At 50.3% G+C, this 22,154-nt stretch overlaps 1 protein-coding gene across 1 annotated transcript in view; it reads left to right on the top strand.

The window, feature by feature from the left end:
- Gpi (glucose-6-phosphate isomerase) overlaps window positions 1-17,599 on the top strand; it is a 28,043-nt gene extending 10,444 nt beyond the window's left edge. The window contains exons 7-18 of the mRNA XM_041653375.1: window positions 2,169-2,240; window positions 3,115-3,159; window positions 5,188-5,241; window positions 11,648-11,708; window positions 12,057-12,100; window positions 12,213-12,365; window positions 13,569-13,698; window positions 13,852-13,928; window positions 16,036-16,164; window positions 16,874-16,949; window positions 17,050-17,116; window positions 17,201-17,599. Coding sequence (XP_041509309.1) covers window positions 2,169-2,240; window positions 3,115-3,159; window positions 5,188-5,241; window positions 11,648-11,708; window positions 12,057-12,100; window positions 12,213-12,365; window positions 13,569-13,698; window positions 13,852-13,928; window positions 16,036-16,164; window positions 16,874-16,949; window positions 17,050-17,116; window positions 17,201-17,336 — 1,044 coding nt within the window. The 3' untranslated portion in view covers window positions 17,337-17,599. The remainder of the gene's footprint in view (window positions 1-2,168; window positions 2,241-3,114; window positions 3,160-5,187; window positions 5,242-11,647; window positions 11,709-12,056; window positions 12,101-12,212; window positions 12,366-13,568; window positions 13,699-13,851; window positions 13,929-16,035; window positions 16,165-16,873; window positions 16,950-17,049; window positions 17,117-17,200) is intronic.
- The last annotated feature ends 4,555 nt before the right edge of the window (window positions 17,600-22,154 follow it).

Here is a 22,154-nt window from a genome sequence, read left to right as displayed (position 1 = left end):
GTGCGTGTGTGCGCACTGTTGACTGAACTCGGTCTTACACATGCTAGGCAGCTACTCCACGTACCCAACTAGTCTTCACCAGGGACACCTTGAACTTTAGATCCTTCTGCCTCAGCTGCTCAAGTAGTGTATAGACAAGTCCTTGTCCTAATACAACATGTCTCTGATACACCTTTCTTTATTCTTTTATTCTTTTTTGTTTTTGTTTTTTTTGGTTGGTGGGGTGGTTGACACAGGGTTTCTCTTTTTTTTTTGTTTTTTGTTTTTGAGACAGGGTTTCTCTGGTTTTTTTTTTTTGGAGCCTGTCCTGGAACTAGCTCTGTAGACCAGGCTAGTCTCGAACTCACAGAGATCCTCCTGCCTCTGCCTCCCTAAAGGCATGTGCCACCACCGCCCGGCGACACAGGGTTTCTCATAGTATCTCTGGCTGCCCTGGAACTTGCTCTGTAGACCAGGCTGACCTCGAACTCGGAGACCTGTCTGCCCAGGCCTCCTGATACTACTTTCTGAGCAGATCCACCTTTTACCTTCTTTCCGTCCGCCCCCATCAACACACCTTCCTTCCTCACCCTCCCCTTTCAGGGTCTTGAGATAAGGTCTTTTATAGCTGAATGTCATTCTCTCTCCCAGCCTCCTGAGCACTGGGAATGCAGGTGTGGGCCACCACACCTTCATGTTGTGCCTTTCTGATTTCAGAGCCCAGGCCCGAGAACGTAACAGTTTGTTTATTATTCTTTATGCCTCATATACCCTAATACACACAAAATAATAAAGAGTTCATCGGAGAGTCAGCAAGATGGTTCGGCAGGTAAAGGGGCTTGCCTGATGACCCGAGTTTGATCCTGGGTCCTGTATGGTGGAGAGAATTACTCGCAAAAGTTGTCCTCTCATTTCCACCACATGTGCCCAGGCACTCTCGTGCCTACACACAAACACGCACGGACACTAGATAAAACTGAAAAGTAGAATTCCATCTGAACTGTGAGGTCCAGGGTAGGCTGAAATGGAGAGAGCTCAATATGTTCAGCCTCTCCCCTGGGAGATGCCTGACCTTAAGGATTTGGGTTCTGGGTAGGGTTTGGATGGGGTCCTTCCTTCCCTGCATGTGAACATGTGAAAATTAAGGCTGCTGCTGCACATAGCGCTGTGACGGTGTGTTTGCGGATGCCTGTAGTCAGCACTGTGACTGTGTGTTCGTCAATGTCTATAGTCAGTGCTGCGACAGTGTGTTTGCGGATGCCTGTAGTTGGCATGGTAACAGTTGTGTGTGTGTGTGTGTGTGTGTGTGTGTATGCCTGTAGTCAGTGCTGTGATGGTGTGTTTGTCAGTGCCTGTAGTCAGTGCTGTGATGGTGTGTTTGCTGGTACCTGTAGTGAGTGCTGCCCTGCAACGGTGTATTTGGATGCCTGAAGTCAGTGCACTGATGGTGTGTTTGCGGGTGCCTGTAGTCAGTGCACTAAAGGTGTGTTGGTGTGTTTGTGAATGCCTGTAGTCAGTGCACTGACGGTGTGTTTGCAGATGCCTGTAGTCAGTGCACTGACGGTGTGTTTGCGGATGCCTGTAGTTGGCATGGTAACAGGTGTGTGTGTGTGTGTGTGTGTGTGTATGTGTATGCCTGTAGTCAGCACTGTGATGGTGTATTTGTGAATGCCTGTAGTCAGTGCACTGACGGTGTGTTTGCAGATGCCTGTAGTCAGTGCACTGACGGTGTGTTTGCGGATGCCTGTAGTCAGTGCACTGACGGTGTGTTTGAGGATGCCTGTAGTCAGTGCACTGACGTTGTGTTTGAGGATGCCTGTAGTCAGTGCATTGACGGTGTGTTTGCGGATGCCTGTAGTCAGTGCACTGACGGTGTGTTTGAGGATGCCTGTAGTCAGTGCACTGATGGTGTTTGAGGATGCCTGTAGTCAGTGCACTGACGGTGTATTTGAGGATGCCTGTAGTCAGTGCACTGACGGTGTGTTTGCGGATGCCTGTAGTCAGTGCACTGACGGTGTGTTTGTAGATGCCTGTAGTCAGTGCACTGACGGTGTGTTTGCGGATGCCTGTAGTCAGTGCACTGACGGTGTGTTTGCGGATGCCTATAGTCTTGCTGATTTGCTGAGCAGTCTCCAGTGTGGCCTTGCTGCCTACCCTGAACTGGGCTGACTGCTCACAATCTCTTGCAGACCTTCACCACCCAGGAGACCATCACTAATGCAGAGACAGCGAAGGAGTGGTTTCTCATGTCGGCCAAGGATGTAAGTGGAGTGGGTGTCCTGCTGGTGGGGGGCGTGGTGTGTATTAAGAGTTCTCCCCAGATGAGGTTGGGGGGGGGGAATGCAGTGCCTGTCCTACGTTCCTTCTCCTCCTGCGTTCCCCTCCCTCCCTCAATAGCCCTCTCTCCTAAGGGTGGAAGCAGGAGTCAGCCTTTTTGACTTTTTTATTTATAGCTTTGTTTTTCTGTCCCAAGCACAAGCAGAACCTGCTCTGCTCTAACCAGCCAAGAGCCCCTTTTCTTTTTCATTCATTTTATTCATTTTCAATAGTTTCCATACTGTGACTGAAGATCCTTCTTTTTTTTTTTTTTTCTTTCTTTTTTGTGGGGAAGGGGTTTGAGACAGGGTTTCTCTGTAGCTTTGGAGCCTGTCCTGGACCTTGCTCTGTAGACCAGGCTGGCCTCCAACTCGGAGATTCTCCTGCCTCTGCCTCCTGAGTGCTGGGATTAAAGGTGTGCACCACACCACTGCCCAGCCGGGGATGCTTTCTTTAAGTCCCTGGCCCTTTAGATCATCTCTGCTCCCAGGGACCACACCCATTTTACATCGGTGGAATCATTTACTCCTTGGCTGTGTGTGGATGGGCAGGCTGGTCTGTGGACCTTAAGCAACTTTTTTGTTGGTTTGTGCAGGAGCTTGCTGTGTAGTCCAGACAGCTCTTGAGCTCCTGAGTGTTAGCATTGCGGTCATGTTCCACCAGTGTTCCTGCCCTCTTGACCTTAACCTTTTGTGGGTTCCTCTAACATCCTCAGGGCCTAAGTGAGAGAACAGTCAATCCCGGTAGGATCAGGCTTTCTCCACCCTTGGGTGGCCCCTCTGGCATGGGTTTGCTATAATGTGCTTCTGTCTCTTGTAGCCATCTGCAGTTGCAAAGCACTTTGTGGCCCTGTCTACGAACACAGTAAGTGTCCCTGTGGTGTCCTGCGTTCCCTCGTGGGGAAGCCCAGTTCCTGATTCAGGGCCGCATCATGGCTGGGTTGCTGCATGGGTGGCTCACTGAGAGTCAGTGGGATCCTGAGGTCCTCACCGCTCTCCCAGGCCAGACTGATACACATGAGCACCCCAGCCCTCGGCACCCTCAAACGTGTCTCTCCCCATATGTCTTCTCACTAAAGCTGTTAGGCCTGGTAAATTGATGTGCTTTTTGTTTTTTTTTGTTGCTTTTTAAAAAAAAAAAAAACTTATTTGATTTTATATGTATGAGTATTTTGCATGTATGTCTGCATTGCATGCATGCTAGGTGCCCACAGAAGTCAGAAAAAAAAGCATGAGAACTATATTTGGGGATGGTTGTGACCCACCCTACTGGGAATTGAACTTGGGTCCTCTATAAGAACAAGTGCTCTTAACCACTGAATCATCTTGCCAGCCCTGGGTGTAATTTTTTTTTTTTTTTTCCTGAGACATGGTTTCTCTGTGAAATAGTTTTGCTGTCCTGGAACTCACTATGTAGACCAGGCTGGCCTCGAACTCACAGAGATCTGCCTGCCTCTGCCTCTTGACTGCTGGAATTAAAGGTGTGAGCTCCCACTGCCAATGTTTTGGTTTTTCAAGACAGGGTGTCTCGGAGTAACAGCCCTAGCTGTCCTGGAACCAGCTATGTAGACCAGGCTGGCTTTGAACTCACAGATATCCGCCTGCCTCTGCCTCTTCAGTGCTGGGATTAAAGGCACGTACCACCATCGCGTGTCTGTGTAATTTTTTTTTAATTAATTTTTTTATTGAGTGTGTGTGTCTGTACATGGTATGTATGTATGGCCACACACGTTACAGTGGAAGTCAGAGGATAACTTGTGGAGTGTCCTGCCTTTTCTATGTGGGTTCTTGGGATCAGACTCAGATCTCCAGGCTTATACACTGAGCCATCTTGCTAACCTTGGAGACGAACTTTTTTGACAGGGCTTGACTGGATGGCCTTACTCACAGAGCTCCACCTACCTCTGCTTCCTGAGAGCTGGGATTAATGTATCATTTGCTGCATTGCCTGGCATGACTTTTTTTATATGATTCATTTTATGGTTGATTATGTGTATTGTGTGTTTTGGGGGAAATGGATATGAGTGTGCATGATGTACGGATGACCTCAAAGAGGGCTTTGGAACAGGACTTACAGTTGGTTATGAGCTGTGTTAAGAGCCAAACTCGGGTCTAATGCTAAAGCAGTATGTGCTCGTGACTGCTGCCACAAGTCTCTTGGGCGCCCCCAGGTGTGGCCTTTTATTCCGGCCAAGGATTATGTGAGGTGGTGCTAATGGGATTAGAGCCAGCTCTGCTGGCTCACAGTTGATCTGGCCTTGAGCCTATATGAGGTAGGGGACACTCAGCAAGACTCTACGCAGCAGCACCTGCCGTGTGGCGGTGCAGTAGCTGGGAACCGCGAACCTCACCTGGGTCCTTCTGACGATCCTTTGCCACTTCTCCTAACCATTTCAGCCTCCACTAGTGCCAAGAGGGCAGGGGACCAGGCAGATGTCTGAAGGCTTCTAACCAGCACCTTGTCTGACCTCAGCCTGCAGGGAGTGGACATCTCCTCTAAGGAGCTATGTGGGGCAGCTGGCTTTGGCTGCCTGAGGGCCTCAGCACTTGAGAACAAGACTGGTCTCCTTAGGGAACCCTCAGGTGGCATCAGCTTCAAAGGGGAAAGGCTAGGTAGTGGTCCAGGCTTCATTGCCTAGCCTGGGGGATGGCCTCTGGGTCTGAGTTCTTGATGTTGAGGGCAGGGTGTGGGGGATGGTTCCCTGATGTCTCTGGTTCTTAGACACCAAGAGGCGGTGGTCTAGCGCAAGGCCCCTGGCGTGTTGGAGGTGAGCTGGCTTGGTGTCTGCCCCTCGCTGGGAAGAAGGTGGCGCCTGGCTGGCACCGTGTCTCGTTTCCTGCTCTTGTCTCTCTAACAGATGCTTCCTGACCTCTCTCCTTTTGTGCTTTCCAGACCAAAGTGAAGGAGTTCGGAATTGACCCTCAAAACATGTTCGAGTTCTGGGATGTAAGTAAGGCCCTTCCTGTGCTGTGTGCTTGGCGTGTCCTTAGCCGAGTCCTGGCCGTTGAGCCGACCGGAGGGCCTATGAGGTCAGGTCAGCATTTCTTGAGCACTTGCTGCATGTCTTGTCACTTTGGGAAAGGCAGAGAGGCCCTCGGGAGGCTCCCAGCCCAGAGGGAGAAGCGATACTCTCCTGGGCACCTTCCAGCAGCACCCACTGTGAGGTAACCAGAGCTACCTCTGCCCTCTTGATTAGCCGAGGTGAGTTATTCTCAGGCATGACCTTTCTCCAGGCTGTGGCAGCGGCAGTCTATAAAGGCCAAAGGGCAGCGTGAGGCAGGTCCTGGGACCTGGTAGTGTGGGGAGAGACCCACTGGAGACTGCAGGAGTGGGTGTCGGGGAGGTGTCAGGGAGGAGGCATTAGACCTGATCTAGGCACGCCAAGCCAGGGCAGCTTGCACAGCAAACTCCCACTTCAAACGGTAGAGCTGCATGCAGGTCACACGGTAGGACTCACCGGGAGGCAGACTTGACTGGGAACTGGCCTGGCAGCTTGCCCACGCACAGCAGGCTGTGAGGAAGGCTGTGAAAGCCTGAGTGCAGGGCTCCTGTGGATACAGAGGGTGCTCTGAGGGTGTGGTGGCTGTGGTCGGGCAGAGGCGCACTCTCTAACACGTGTCCGGCGTCCACCTGAGAAGGTTCACTCTTTGGGACATCTCCCCGCCCTTTTCTTGGTGGCATCATTGGCCAGTGGGTATCTTTGTTTTGAAAGTTCTAAAACACCCTTTTCTTTGAATAAATAGAAGTTTGTGTTTAGTGCCTAGGATCTGCACATACTAAACCAGCTGCTACCACTGAGCTGCTGCCTGTCCCCATTCAAATGATTTTTGAGAGACAGGGTCTCTATGTAGCCAGTGCTAACTTGTAACTCACCATGTAGCTCAGGCTAGCCTTGAATTTGTGATCCTCTTGGCCTTAGCCTCCCAAGTGCTTAGATTATAGGCATGTGCAACCACAGTTGGCCGAAGAGCTTTTGCCTACCCATCTCTAGGGGAGAATGAAGCTCCATGTCCCAGCCATCTACTGTGCATGGGTTACTCCTGTCTAGATGGGACCAGCTGTGCACTGTCCTGGACACACATCCTGTGGTTCAGATGAGGCAACCTGCTTCACAGAGAATGTGCTAGCTGAGGCCCAAGTCGAATGCTGGCAGCAGGAAACTCTGAGATTGGCAGGTAGCATCTCTGTGTGGTCGAGTCTATTAGATGTGATCTCATGGCTGAGGTCTCAGGAGTTGGAATTGGACAAGTGTGTGACTGCCAGGCTAGACACATGGAGGTAGAACTGACTTGGTCGAGTATGGACATTGAAGCTAAAGATGCAGGGGATGGAAACAGTCCAGGCCCTGGGTTCAGCCCCCAGGATCACAGGAATTTGGAGGAAGGCAGAAGCAGATGGAGCTGAGTCTCCCGAACAGGCACCAAAGTGCTGCGATTGAAGCCAGGCCTGACTGTAATTAGGTGACGTTCAAACAGTTCTGGTAGTACTCAGGTAGGTGGGTTAGGCCGTCCATCCAGAAGGCACTGAAGCCAGACCCTTGCTTGTGTGTGCAGTAAGACTGGCAGGGGAGGTTGCTAAGAGACGGGTTTGTACGCCCTGGTCTCCCAGGTAAGGTACAGAAGAGGCAGCTGAGGTCAGGCCCAGGCTGGGATTCCAAGTCTGCTGGCCTTGGCCAAGCACAGTGGGAGTTTTTGTGTGACGTAGTCTGCAGAGCCGGCAGAGGTAGGTTGATGCGGTTAGTCTTTAAATCCTTCCTTGGGTCGGGCAAGTCGAGCAAAATAGGCAGAGGCCATCTGTCAGGTGAGACCTCAGAGGCAAAGAATTGGATGTTTGGGATGCTGGGGAAACGAAGTAAGGTAAGGTAGGGGTACAGGTGTCTGAGTGGAAAACGGAGGAGGTATGATGTGAGCGGGTGTGGCATGGGTGAGTGGGTGTGGCGTGATGGGGTGCCTCTGTTTCCCAGGTGTGGTCATGCTCAATATGTGAAGCTTCACTTGGTAAGGTTGAATGTGGCCAGGCACAGCGATGTGGAGATCGGTTTCTTGGGTAAGGTCCATGGAGTGTTTACCTTGAATCTTTGGGTCTACCATTCTGATGAGAGTGACATTAACACATGAGCGGACAGGGTTCTTCCGTGAGAGTCTGTGGAGCCCCAGGGTCGCAGAACTGGCTGTGTCTCTCAGACGGTTAGAGCTGGCCTGTCAGGTTGGATGCAGTGTGAGGACCAGGGTCAGGTAAGCGGACTTCGTTTATTAGGCACCGGATGAGGAGGATTCAGAATCAGGTAGACAGAGATGTGGGGCAAGGACTCAGGATCAGAACTGGCCGATCGGGCATGGTCATATAGGTAAGTGGAGTTGGCCCATCTGCTGTGTGCTCCAACGTGCAGAGGTATGTTTTGCTGACCTTCCACATATGTCTGGCGAGTCGTGGTCAACATCCTGATAGATAGCCGTGACCCGCCAAGGACATTCTGAGAAGCCGGGATGCATACTGTACTCCTGGGCAGAGCTGGTCTCCTAGAACTCGCTCTGTAGACCAGGCTGACCTCGAACTCACAGAGCTCCGCCTGCCTCTGTCTCCCGAGTGCTGGGATTAAAGGCATGCGCTGATGCACCTGGCCTGACAGTTACAAGGTTAGAAGTGTGGGAATTAAAGCTGAATGCAGGTAAGCGACCTTGGCTTATCATTTGTGTTCTGGAGGGCCAGGGTCAGAGGCAGGCCGTTGGTCTGCCAGATGGAGACTGAGACCTGAGTTGAACACGGGTAGGTAGAGCTGGCCTTTTCTAGAGCTGGATTCAAAGGTCGGAGTTACACCTGGGCCTTTGTGGAAAAGCCAGAGAAGCATGGTCAAGCCTCGGAGTAGGGGCCATCCAGGTTTGAGAAGCTAGGGCCAGACTTGGGTAGAGATGGCCTGTCGGATATGCTCTGGAGAGGTGGGCTCAAATACTGGCAGGTGGAACTGGCCAGGTGTTGTCTGAAGATCGAAGGGCCCAGCACAGGTGGGTAGACCTGGCCAGGAAGTGAGATCAGGAAAGCCAACATCAGACTACGAGGAAGGAAATTTGGGGCTGGGGAGATGGCTCAGCGGTTAAGAGCACTTGCTGCTCTTCCAGAGGACCTGAGTTCAGTTCTCAGCACCCACATGGCTCACAACCATCTGTAATGATTTTTGGTGCCCTCCTGGCCTGCAGGTATACATGCAGACATAATCAATTAAATCTTTAGGTTAAAGATTTAATGGAACTTAAATGGAAACTTTGTCCCACTAAGAAGGAGCCTCCTTGAACACAGGTGGACAGGTGGGCCCAGCATTGCCTGTGTCGGGAGTTCAGGTTGAACCTGGGTAGGTAGGGGTGAGTTGTTCTCAGAAGATTCCGTTAAAGGTAGGTATACCAGGCCTACGGAGCCACGGCCCAGCTCATGCTGGTTGGCGTGGCCTCTCAGGTCAGACACACAACACTGGCCCGTAAAGGAGACGAAGTGCTGTAGGCCTTGCAGGGCATCTGCAAACCCTGATTTAAACATAAGTAGATACGGTCCTCTCAGCAAGGACTTTGAAACCAGAGATAGATATGCCTGGGGCCTACACTGAGGGAAGACAGGAAGGGAAGAAAACAGCCAGTTATATAATGTGTGTGTAGGGTTCGGCCTAGAGGTGGGGTGCACCAAGCCAGCCCTGCTACCTGACCACAGTCTGGGGATCTGTAACCAGGCCCAAGTGTATGATTTTGGCTTTGTCATTGTTGTGTGGTCTGAGTTGCCCTAGGGATACAAATGGGACAATTCTGAGGGCTCAGAGGTTCGGGTCAGACCCTGCTTGGCATTGCGAGGCTCCCCGAGAAGTGAAATCTGACCTTGTTTCTCTGAGCCGAGGTCAGAAGCCAAACTTGTCAGTGCGAGGGCTGCTGACCACTAGTCACGATCTCAGAGCCCGTGTCTCGCCTAACGGGCCCGCAGGATGGTTGCTGTTGCAAGGCTCTGCCTAAACCTGGATCCTTGTCTTTGCATTCCTCCTGTGTGAACTTCCTCGTCAGCCCTCTGCAGCCTGGGGTTTAACCTCAGGCTTCTTGGGGTTTCCTGTCTTCATGTGTGCCTCTCTCTCAGTCTGCTACCCCGCCACTCAGCTTTGTCGTTCTCACCCCCTTCACCTGCACACTGCTGTGCTTCCTCCCAGCCTGTCTCCTCAGGCCTGCAGAAGACAGCTAATGCATGTATGGTCCAGCACCTCTCTTGTGCAGCTCGTGGGGTGCTAGTCCTGTGTCAGCCTGAGAGACCTAAGAAAGGAAGTTGCTCCTATGGTTTCCTGTGAGTTTTAATTCTCATGTAAAAGGCTGTCCTGACACAGGACTCTGGTGTATGCTACTCTGGAATGCTTCTCTGGATGCCACGTGGTTATACTTCAGCTCCAGACTCTATATAAAAATTTTCTCTCGGGCTGGAGAGATGGCTCAGTGATTAAGAGCGCTGACTGCTCTTCCAGAGGTCCTGAGTTCAATTCCCATCAACCCCATGGGTGATTCCCAACCATCTATAATGAGATCTGGTGCCCTCTATGGATCCTTTGGTGCCTGAGGCAATGGAATGGGTGCAGGTCTGAGACTCTGAGTGTGTGAGGAGACATGGTAGGTGGGGGTTTAGTCACTGTCCTGTCTGGACAAAGGCTCTGAGTGTGTCAGTGACCAAGATGATATGGTAGGTACGGGCCCGAGATTCTGGATCTGTCAGCATATGTGACGACAGGGTAGGTAGAGGTATGAGCTCTTCTGTAAGTATCTGAGGTTTGGGGTCTGTTGGTGACCAAAGAGACAGGGTAAATATGAAAATGAGGTGGATCCGTCAATAACCTAGGAGACAGTAGATAGAGGTGAATTAGTGGGGCAGGGTAGGCACAGGTATGAGGTTCTGGGTCTGTCAGTGCCTGAGGAGAAAGGATAGGCACAGGTATGAGGTTCTGGACTGCCGATATCTGAAGGAGCAGGGTATGTACAGGTATGAGGTTCTGGGTCTGTCAGTGCCTGAGGAGAAAGGGTAAGCTCAGGTATGGGGCTCTGGTCTCCCAGTTTCTGAGGAGACAGGATAAGCGCAGGTATGGGGCTCTGGTCTACCAATTTCTGAGGAGACAGGGTAAGCTCAGGTATGGGGCTCTGGTCTACCAATTTCTGAGAAGACAGAATAAGCTCAGGTATGGGGCTCTGGTCTGCCTATTTCTGAGGAGACAGGGTAAGCTCAGGTATGGGGCTCTGGTCTACCAATTTCTGAGAAGACAGAATAAGCTCAGGTATGGGGCTCTGGTCTGCCTATTTCTGAGGAGACAGGGTAAGCTCAGGTATGGGGCTCTGGTCTACCAATTTCTGAGGAGACAGGATAAGCTCAGGTATGGGGCTCTGGTCTGCCTATTTCTGAGGAGACAGGGTAAGCTCAGGTATGAGGTTCTGGTCTCCCAGTTTCTGAGGAGAAAGGGTAGGTACAGGTATGGGGCTCTGGTCTGCCTATTTCTGAGGAGACAGGGTAAGCGCAGGTATGAGGTTCTGGTCTCCCAGTTTCTGAGGAGAAAGGGTAGGTACAGGTATGGGGCTCTGGTCTGCCTATTTCTGAGGAGACAGGGTAAGCGCAGGTATGAGGCTCTGGTCTCCCAGTTTCTGAGGAGATGAGGTGGGCACATGTTTATGGTTTAGGGTCCATCAGTGTCTGAGCAGGTGAGTTCAGCACAGGGATGAGTGTTTGGTCTGCCAGTATCCAAGGAGATGAGGATGACCCAGGTATGAGTCATTAAGTCCATCAGTGCCTGAGACACTAAGGTAGGCCCAGGTATGAGGCTCTTAAGTTATGTCTGAGGCAGGTGTGCCCAGATAGGAGGACTTGGTCTGCCAGTATCTGAGGAGATTGGGTTGGGACCAGGTTTGTATGTCAACATCTGAGGAAGCAGGTTTAGCACAGCCCGGGAGCCCTTTCTGTCAGCACTGAGAAAGTAGGGACTGGCACAGGTCGTGAAGTGCTGAGCACAGGTATGAGGTCCTGGTTCTGTGAACACTCAGAAGGCAAGACTGACACAGGTATGAGGCTGCCTGTCACTGCCAAGGAGACAGGAGCTGACAGGTTTGAGGACTTGGGTCTGCTGAGAAGAAAAGGCCAGCCACGGTAACATCCTACATCCCTCGTATAGTCTGCATCACTGGCCAGCGTGGACAGTCACTAAAGCCTGGTTTGCTGTCTGACTGGGCAGAGTTGACTTGGATCAAGCCCTCTAAACTGTACCTGTGGGAAGAGTGACTTTCCAGGGAAAGGCGTGGCAGGAGGGAGGGGGTAGGGTGTGCCCGCCCTCCTTCAATGCCATTTCCTTCTCTCCTAGTGGGTAGGCGGCCGCTACTCGCTGTGGTCAGCCATTGGACTTTCCATCGCTCTGCACGTGGGTATGTATCTGAGTCGCCTTCAGGAGGCAGTGTGAGGTTGAGGTGGCATCCCTGAATGCCTTGCTTACCTCATAGGCTTCCAGCCTCTCTGCTCCTACATAGAAATATTTATTCTTTTAGTTCTGGGAGAAAAAAGCCAGGGTTGGTGTTGTGCGCTGTGCCAGCTCTGAAGAGCAAGGCTTTCTGCAGGCCCCTCTTTCTCCCAGGCTGCCTTCTGGATCCACATCCAACATTTCCTAGTTCCAGAAAAAACGCGAAACAAAAACAAAAAACTGTGACCAACTGCCAGGAAGATGCAGGGTGGTCAAGACACGTGGTCACTTTTGTTTACGCTACTTTTGTTCACAGGTTTTGACCACTTCGAACAGCTGCTCTCTGGGGCTCACTGGATGGTGAGTGCAGAGTGGCCTGAGACATTACTGGTCCCGCTCCCTCCTTCCTTTCCCCATTTCCCTCCTCTTCCCGACAGCTGCTCAGCCCCTACCCACCTTATTGTTCTTTCAGGACCAGCACTTCCGCACGGCACCCCTGGAGAACAATGCTCCTGTCCTGCTGGCTCTTCTGGGCATCTGGTATATCAACTGCTTTGGGTGTGAGACCCACGCCATGCTGCCATATGACCAGTATATGCACCGTTTTGCTGCCTACTTCCAGCAGGTACTAGCTGCCAGGCCATCCATAGAAATGTCTAGTGGCAGGTTCCAGGGTCTCCCCTTGCCCTTGGGTATGTCCGTGGCACATCTCCACTCCTGGGTTCACAGCACATCTTGCTTACAAATCTATTCCGCCCATGTCATCAGCTGAAACGCACCACTGTGAGAGGTGCCCTGGCCAGACTCATCCTGGATTGGTTGTGGGCATGTGTCTTCCTCTTTGGCTCTTACATGTTGCTGTTTTGGGTGATGTTGTGAGCTGGGACCCCCACGACCTATACTGTGGCCCAACCTGGAGTCGTTGTTCACCTGGATATAGTCAGTGACCAGAAACTACACCCAACCTCTCTGCATTTGTAAGCACATGCAACAAAATCAGCACTCTTATGGGCCTCTGACACTGTGTCCAGCCCTACTGTTTGGTCTGGGTACACCCACCTACTCACAGTCTCCTCTCTCCCCTTTTCTTTTAATGTGTGTTTGTATGTATCTTTATGACACATGTGTGCATGGTGCCCATGGAGGCCAGAAGAAGTTGATGGAATCCCTTGCAGCTAGAGTTACGTATGCTTGTGAACTGCCTGATGTGGGGGCTGGGAACTGAAATTGGGTCCTTTGGAAGAGCAGGAAATGCTCTTTAACTATTAAGCCATCTCCCAAGTCCCTTCATCATTATTCCTAAGGTGAACAAGGTTTGAACCTCTCAAATTGCGTGATTTTGAAAGATTTTCTGGATCAAGAGAACAGTGAGCCATTTTCCTGAGTTACCTCAGGCTATCTAGAGGAATAACAAATTTTGTTTTTAAAGAGAGTCTTCCTCCTCCTGATCCATCTTCTCCTGGTGGTCTAAGCCAGAAAGCTCAGGAGCCTGAGGACCCACATTTACAGGCTTCCCATATGAAACTGAGGCACCGGGGCTGGAGAGATGGCTCAGTGGTTAAGAGCATTGCCTGCTCTTCCAAAGGACCCGAGTTCGATTCCCAGCAACCACATGGTGGCTCACAACCATCTGTAAAGAGGTCTGGCGCCCTCTTCTGGCCTTCAGGCATACACACAGACAGAAAATTGTATACATAATAAATAAATAAATATTTGAAAAAAATTAAAAAAAAAAAATCGAAACTGAGGCACCCCAGGAAGGATCCAGGCACAGTTTATAAAAGGGGAATCTTGCAGGTAGAGGGTTGAGTTTCTGTCCTCATTCCAGGGCGACATGGAGTCCAATGGGAAGTATGTCACCAAGTCCGGTGTCCGGGTAGACCACCAGACAGGCCCCATTGTGTGGGGGGAGCCAGGGACCAATGGCCAACATGCATTCTACCAGCTTATCCACCAAGGTAGGGCCCGTTTGTCCTGGACAAGTGGGTGTGGTTCCTGGCTGGATGAGGCTGGGGTAGTAGGGACCTCCCTTTTCGGGCAGTACCTTCTGTAGGCTGCTTGGATAGCTCCCATGGCTGAGGTTGTATGGATGACCACTGTGCCCTTAACAGGCACCAAGATGATACCCTGTGATTTCCTCATCCCTGTCCAGACCCAGCACCCCATACGGAAAGGTCTGCATCACAAGGTAAGAAGCCTGTCTGGGCCCTCCCCATCCTTCTCAGGCTCCTGAGACCGCCCTCCTGCAGCTTTGCCCTGCTCAGCGGTTAGCTTCAAATTTACTCTCTTAAAACACAGTCTGTTATCTCAGTTCCCAGAATCAGAAGCCCAGCAGCAGTCAGGGTTGGGTTCCTACCTCCTAAAAGGTGTTAACCTGTATTAGTTCCTTCCGTCTCTGCTACTGTTAAGAGGCTTCTAGACAAGAGCAACGCTGGGGGATGGAAGGGTTGTTTCAGCTTACAGGCTGCAGTCCATGACTGGAGGAAACCAGGGCGAGAGCTTGAAGCCGAAACCACTACATGTAGCAGGCTTTTTCTTTTAGGCTACCAACCAGCTCCCAAGTCCTGACATGGAGACTTAGTTTTGAATGCTGGGCCAAGCTTAGGTTTGTTTCCTGCTAGCTCTTTTAACTTAAATTAAGCAGTTTCTCTTTATCTACCTTTTGCCTCTGGGCTTTTACCTTTCTTTCTTCTTTATGTCCTCCTTTCACTGCTTCTCTGTGTCTGACTGGCTGGTGTCTGCCTGCTTTCCTGCCCCGGGTGCATCCCTCCTTCTCTTCTCTTGTTTCCGTCCTCCCTCTAGCTTTCTCTTCCTCTTTATTCTCTCTTTCTGGCAGTTCAGTTCTTTATTAGACCAATCAGGTGCCTTAGGCAGGCAAGGTGAAACAAATGTAATCCATCTTTACATAATTAAACAGATGCAGCACAAACAAGTGTAACACATCTTTACATGTTAAACAAATGCAGCAGAGACAAATGTAACACATCTTTACCCAGTTCAACATTCCACAGCAGGAAACAGCGGGTGAATGCTGTTTGATGACTTGCTCTCAGGTTCATGCCTAGCTAGTTTTCTCATCCAGTCCAGAGCCAGCTCTCTAGGGACAGTCCTACCCACGGTGGGGTGGGCCTTCCTCCATCATTTCACAATCATGACAATCCCCCCCAAGGCCAGTCTGATCTGGGCAGTGTCTCAGTTGAAACTCCTATCTTGGATGACTTTAGGCTGTGTTGAGTTAACAGTTAGGGTACAGCCAGACTCTTGGGGGAAATACTTGTTCATTCAGGCTTTTGGCAGAATCTCCCACTCTGTGGAGGACCAACATCTGGTTCCTTACTGGCAGCTAAGTGTCTTTGTTTATTATTTTGCAACAGGGTCATACAATACATCCCAGACTGGCCTTAAATCTCAGTCTCCTGGCTCCTGAGTGTGGGTATTCCAGGCATGTGCCAGCACATCCCAGGCTACACTTCTGTGATGCGGCACTGTTGACTTAATTCACCCAGAAAAGGGAGTGCTACTGGGTGGTGGCGGTGTGTTCCTTTAATCCCAGCACATTGGCAGAGGCAGGTGGATCTCTGTGAGTTCAAGGCGAGCCTGGTCTACAGAGTGAGTTCCAGACTCCAAAGTGACACAGGGAAACCCTGTCTCGAGAAAAAAAAAAAAAAAAAAAAAGGAAAGAGAAAAGAAAGAAAGAAAGAAAAGAAAGAAATAAAGAAAAGGGGGTGTCAGTGCCTCTCCCTTTTTTGGTTTTGGTGTTTGTTTGTTTTGAGGCAGCATCTCTCTGTGTACCTCTGGCTGTCCTGGAATTCATTGTGTAGACCAGGCTGGCTCACAAAACTTCTCTGCCTCCCTATTAACCTATTAAAGGCATATGCCACCTCCAGCTGGCACCTCTCTCTCTTAAAGTCTTAAAAGACAGTCATTAGCATGACACCTTGGCAAGGACTGAATATTGTGTTGGGAAGCTTGGCAAGGTGGCACACACCGTGATCACAGCTATTCAGGAGGCCAAGGTGCCACAGGAGGATCCCAGTTCAGGGCAGCCTGAATAACTGAGCAAAAACCTGTCTCAGATTTCAAGAAAGGATTGGCTCTTGGGGTCTGTCCCCAATTAATACCTCCCTTAAAAGGAAAAGGGCTAGTTGGCATTGTTCCCGGCCCTCTTGTTATCAGATGTGCCCTCCTTCCGCACCCCAACTGCGCTCTGAGTGAGTGGACCATGCTGGAACTACCCCCACCTGAGAAGTGGACTCTGGCCGTACTGGCGACTATAACTGTGTGTCTCTCTGCAGATCCTCCTGGCCAACTTCTTGGCCCAGACTGAGGCCCTGATGAAGGGAAAGTCACTCGAAGAGGCTAAGAAGGAACTCCAGGCTGCAGGAAAGAGCCCAGAGGACCTGGAGAAGCTCTTGCCACACAAGGTCAGCCTTGTTTGTGAACTTCAGCTTTCGGGTGACATGCGGGAGCTCGAGGCGTGGCATTGAGGGGGCCAGGGTAGGGGCTCATGGTATGATTTGGTTGTCCCACATAGGGGAGGGTCTGTTCTCCCAGATTTAAATGTCCCACCCTTTGGGGCAGTGTGACTTTCCTCTCAAAACCTTTTCTTCCCCCAGACACAATATATGTTAGCAATGTTCTTTCTCCTCCCCTAACTCCTCCCAGACCCACCTACCCATCCAACTTCATATTCTTTTTCTTAAAAGAAGAAAAAAAATAAAAAGCCAACAGCAAAGCCTAAGAAGCAAATGAACAAAAAGACGTGGAGCCTGCTTTGTATCGACCAGCAGTTCCTTGGTCTGCATCCTGGCCTGGAATGTGGTTGATAGACCCAGGGCCACTCTGTTGAACAAAACTGATGTTCCCTTCCCAGTCACTAGCATTTGCTTCTTGGTTAGAGGTGTGACTTTGTGTCTACTTCTCCTGTGTGGGATTGTCACTAGGTTTGGACTTGTGCACCTTGTCACAGTTCACGTGAGTTTCTAACAGCTCTGTTGTGTCTGGAAGGCTCTCAGAGTCTTCCCAGCCCCTCTTGGGTGGAGCTCCCTGAGCCTTTGGAGGGTGAGCACAGATATCCCACCTAGGCCTGAGTGCTCCAGAGCCTCTCACTCTGCACGAGTCTGTTTCCTTCAGGTGTTTGAAGGAAATCGCCCAACCAATTCAATTGTGTTCACCAAGCTCACACCATTCATTCTGGGAGCCTTGATTGGTGAGTGGGGAGAGGATGGGACTGACAGGCTTGGTATCAGTTGGATGGGGAGGGAGGGAGGGCAGGCCCTCATGGACACCCTCCACTCCTTCCTCTGCAGCCATGTATGAACACAAGATCTTCGTTCAGGGCATCATCTGGGACATCAACAGCTTCGACCAGTGGGGGTGAGTTGCTGAGGAAGGGTCTGTTGTGTCCTTGGGTTGGCTCTGGAACTTGGCTCATTCTCCTCTTCCACCCTTCCCTGGCAGTGTGGAGCTGGGGAAACAGCTGGCCAAGAAAATCGAGCCTGAGCTGGAGGGCAGCTCTGCCGTGACCTCGCATGATTCCTCCACGAATGGGCTGATCAGCTTCATCAAGCAGCAGCGGGACATCAAAATAGAATAAAGTCAGCCACAGCCCTGTTGACGAGTCCTTGTCCCTCTTCACTGTATGCACTTGCATGGTCCTGCCCCTCCCTGCCCAGAGCACACCTCCGGTCGTGAGCTTGGACTTCAAGGCTTTGGGGAGACTTGTGTGGAGTTGCCGTCTACCCACCCTGTTGAAGCAGGCTGAAGTGCTTTGATGCATCTGATCGTTCTCACCCATGTTAACATCCCATCTAGAATAAAGATGCTATAGAGGAGGCGTGCATTGAGCCTCTTAAGTTTCCTGAGGTGGTGCTTTGGCTGTCGGCTGTGGGGGACCTGGCTCGTGCCCTGGTTGGCTCTTGACTCAGTGAAGAACAGATCCACAGTGGAGGGGACAGGGATCTGCAGTGCAGTCGGAAGGCAACTTGGCCTCCAGTCTCATCTTCACCTTTCACTCCTCACCTTGGATTGGAGGCCTGGAAACCTTTCTGCCCACTGACTAGGTTTTCGTTTGCTTATTGTTTTGGTGTCAAAACCTGGGGATGGGAGGGTTTTTTTCTAAGATTTATTTATTATGTATGCAGTGTTCTGCCTGCATGTTTGCCTTTTGCCCAGAAGAGGGCACCAGATCTCATCACAGGTGCTTGTGAGCCACCAAGTGTTTGCTGGGAATTGAACTAAGGTACTCTGGAACAGCAGTCAGTGCTCTTAACCTCTGAGCCATCTGTCCAGCCCCTCCCTGGGATAGACTCTCTTTAAATGATATATTTATTTAGTGTGTGAATGTATGCGCATGTGTGGAGGTCAGATGACAGCTTCTCTAGGAGTGATCAACTTTCACCTGTCTGGGAATCGAACCCGGGTCATTCTGCTTGATACCAAGTTCCTTTAGTCACTGAGCCACCTCATCAGATCCAACTTGTAAAAACCTGTGTTTATGTCTGTGTGAGTGTACAAGTGAGTGCTGGTGCTGATGGAGGCCAGGACAGAGCATCAGATCCGCTGGAGATTTGCTGATTCGTTGTGAGCCGCCCAGATGGAGTGCTGAGAGCAGAACTCGGGCCTCTGCAAGAGCAACAAGTGCTCTTTTGACTGCAGAGGCATCGCTTAAAGCCCTCAGGATAGTTTTAGCTGGGCATTACTGTCACATCCTGGCTGTCAGGCGAGTCTTTGGTGTGGGATTGACTTAACAGTCAAATCACTTCATGTTATTGTGGGCCAGTGAATAAGAACACTTGGCACATGTTTGATCATCCGAATGCAATCCATGAAACCCATATAAACATGGAAGTAGTGAACTGACCCCGAGATTGTCCTCTGACCTCTACATGTGCTGGCATGCACCTCTATCCCCAACCCAACATACACCCAGTAATGAGATTATTAAATGGTACTGCAGCGTATTTGAGGCTAGCCTTTGCTGGTGAACAAGTTCTGGGTTTGTCTGGCTGAACAGTGCAAACCTGTCTCAAAAAACAGGGTGATAGTTAGGAGGGTCTCAGATGTAGCTCGGTGACTTGGGTCCATTCTATCATGTGCACATACAGATATGGCTTGTGATGAGGTAAACGGGTTCTGGACGTTCAGGGGAGGCCAGTCACTGCTGGAGGATGGCTTGTGTGGTTTGGGTTTCAATTTTCCCAAGGTTGGGGTAGTAAGGGTTTCCTGTCCAGCAGGTGGCGCTATTGGAAAGTGGTAGAAACAGAAGGTGGGGCTTGGAGAACACTGCCTCCCAGGGGGAGAGGATACTGAAAAGGCTGGAGTTGGGGAGGGTGGCAGCAGATCAGAGCCCTGATAGAGACCAGACCTTAGTTTTACTTCACTAGAATGGGACAGAGCTGATCAAGCAGGTCTCATGAAAACCACAACTTACAGGTGACAATCTGCAAGCACCCCCACAAGCCCTTCTGCTGGATCAGCAGGCCCCAAAAGCCCTTCTGCTAGCTCAGCAGATGCCCCCAGACTTCTGCAGGCTAAAGATAGCTTTCCCCACCCTGCTGTTGGAAGGTCCCTAACCGCTAGGACCTTCCACCAATCAGACCCCATTCTAATCTTTCCTCCACCAATCAGCCCAAGATTAATCCCCCCTCTCTGGAATTCCCCTAACTCCACTTAAAGGGAGCTTGTGACCTTCTTTGGGGTCGCTCTATTGCCACCTCAACATTAAAATCAGTAAAACACTCTTGTTATTGCATGCGTGGTTGTTGGTCTTTGGGTTTTTTCTTCTTGGACCCTAACAGTGACTTGAAGAGATTTTGCTGCTGACTTCTTTCTCTGCACCCTGGCTGCCACCTTTGATGGTCCCACACTGCCATGGTGTTCTCCAAGCAGTAGAACCCACATGTGCTACTCGGCTTATCCTTTTGGGTCACGAACCATCATTGAGAGAAATCCTAGGAGGAACCATAGAGGAATTGCTTGCTGGCCTGCTCCATCCCACAAGGGGCTGGGGCTCCCTGCATCAGTTATAAACCAAGGCAGTCACAGGTAGCACCAACCCCTCTGATGTACGCAATTCCTAGCCTGAGGCTTCCGGTAGATGGTTCTACACTATGCTAAATGAACAGCGCTGACCAGCATACCACGGCCTGAAATGCACGAGCCAAAGAAAAGTCAACTTCGTTAAGTTGGTTTTTCACAGTAATAAAAAACGAATATTGGGCTGGCCAGAACCAGAATTTTGTCTGTCTGTTAAATGGATTTCAAAAATACCCCTTGTTTGGTTTAAGAAAAGCCACTCGGCCCACACAACTCCAATTAGACCAGATTAGACCAAATTAAAATGCCCGTGTTTAATAAATGCTGCACTCTCTGGTGGCGGGGAGCATGGCGAGGGAGAGAGACAAAGGGGAGGACCCACACAAACCCCAAAAACCATGCATTCCTTTCTCCAGCCTAAATAGCTCATGGGAGTGGTTCTGACCCAGGGGGAGGAGGTCAACGCTTGGCAGACTGGGAGTTGGAGTCCAGACCTGGGCAACTCCCAGGTCAGGGGCTTCCAATCATCCCAGACTTCTTGGACACAGGGGTGTTAGAGGACTGGGGTGATGCCCCCAACTTAATATTACACCCCTTGAGATCTGAGAGATGGCTCAGTGGTTTAGACCACATACTGCTCTTGCAGAGGACCCAATCTCTGTTCCAGCTACCACAGGGGATCTAAGGCCTTCAAGCATTTCCACTCACACGCACAGATGGACATAGCTACACATTCACACAAATTACAAATTTATATAATTATATATTTTAAATTTATTTATTTATTATGTATACAACATTCTGCCTCGATGTATGCGTGCACGCCAGAGCAGGGCACCAGATCTCTGTACAGATGGTTGTGAGCCACCATGTGGTTGCTGGGAATTGAACTCAGGACCTCTGGAAGAGCAGCCAGTACTCTTAACCTCTGAGCCATCTCTCCAGCCCCTATATTTTAAATTTTTATATATAAAAATTTATATATCTCTAAAATCAGCACACACACGCTACACCTTGGGAAATGCTAGGTGGGATAAAACACCGACCAAGCCATCCAAATTTGCAGATTCAACCTGAAGTGAGCATCACGGTCGGTCAGACTTCACAGAGCCTTTTGCTGGACTCTAGCGTCCAAACACCGAGAAGGAGTCGCCCCCAGAGACCACCTCACACACCACAGCTGATGCAAAAGCATGAGGATTTTATTAATTCTGTCATGACTGGGTCCCCCAGCATTCGGGAAGCCGAGGGATCTCGAATAGCTGGTACAGTCTACTTTTAAAGGGGCCACAGAAGCAAGGGGGTTGTTCTTTGACTATTCTGATTGGCTTATTTGAAAGGGCTATTACCAATAATTGACTGAAGAGCTGTAGCCAGATCAGATGAGGTAAGAGGTCATTTTGACCCCGTTTCCCAGGGGACTGAATCAAAACATACGTATATGGGTAATTGTTCAGGAACTGAGTACGTGCGAGTGTAGCTGTTAGGTCCTTGGTTCCCAGGGGAGGAGGGGAAGCACTATGGCGCAGAGGCTGAGAGGATTCAGAAAATTGTTCAGGAACTGAGTACGTGCGAGTGTAGCTGTTAGGTCCTTGGTTCCCAGGGGAGGAGGGGAAGCACTATGGCGCAGAGGCTGAGAGGATTCAGAATTGTCAAAAATGGCTTCAGGATTGTCTTGAAGTCTTACACTTTAAGTCTGCCATGTTAGTAGAGTGCTAAGCCTAGACTGACCAAAGGAGTGAGGTAATTTCATCTCCAGCCTCTGGACGGGCTGAGGCCAATCCTTGTGAGGCTGGCGGTGTGTCCTCCGCTCAGGTGCAAAATCACTTCCCCAGCATTGTATAAGTCTTAAAATACACCACAGGCTCTGGGGGAGTTTTTTTGTTGTTTGTTGTTCCTGGTAGTCTCATCACCAAGACTGGCCTGAGTTTCACTATGAAGTCCAAGAGTGCTGGGATTGCAGGCGTGAGTCACCCTTACCTGGCAAAGCATGTTTTTCAAGTATGTTTATTGATGTGTCATTTAACTATAACAAAATCATCATTGGAATTTTTTTCACGTACACCATGTGCGTTCCTGGTACTCACAGATCCTCTCCAACTGGAGTTGTGAGCAGTTGAGATCCACATGTGTGCATGTTCGGAAATTTTAAACTCAGTCTTCCGTACACAGTTTTACGTGTGTCTTTAAAAATTAAGGGCTTTTCGTTCTGTTTCTTATGGACTGCCGATACCATTATCCGGCCTCCAGTGTTTAATTTTCAGGTAAACTTTTTCGTAGGTCCTATCTCAGGATATCAGAAGTAAAATCTGCTGTCTCTGAGATTGCAAGCCTAGGATTCATGCACCAGTCTGTCAAGCCATGGAATCCGCCCTTT

This window comes from Microtus oregoni, unplaced genomic scaffold, assembly GCF_018167655.1.
Source record: "Microtus oregoni isolate MIOR12 unplaced genomic scaffold, Mior012 000006F_ref0000085, whole genome shotgun sequence".
NCBI classification, from domain to species: domain Eukaryota; kingdom Metazoa; phylum Chordata; class Mammalia; order Rodentia; family Cricetidae; genus Microtus; species Microtus oregoni.
Note: the sequence above shows the minus strand (reverse complement) of the source record. Positions and strands in the feature narration are given on the sequence as shown.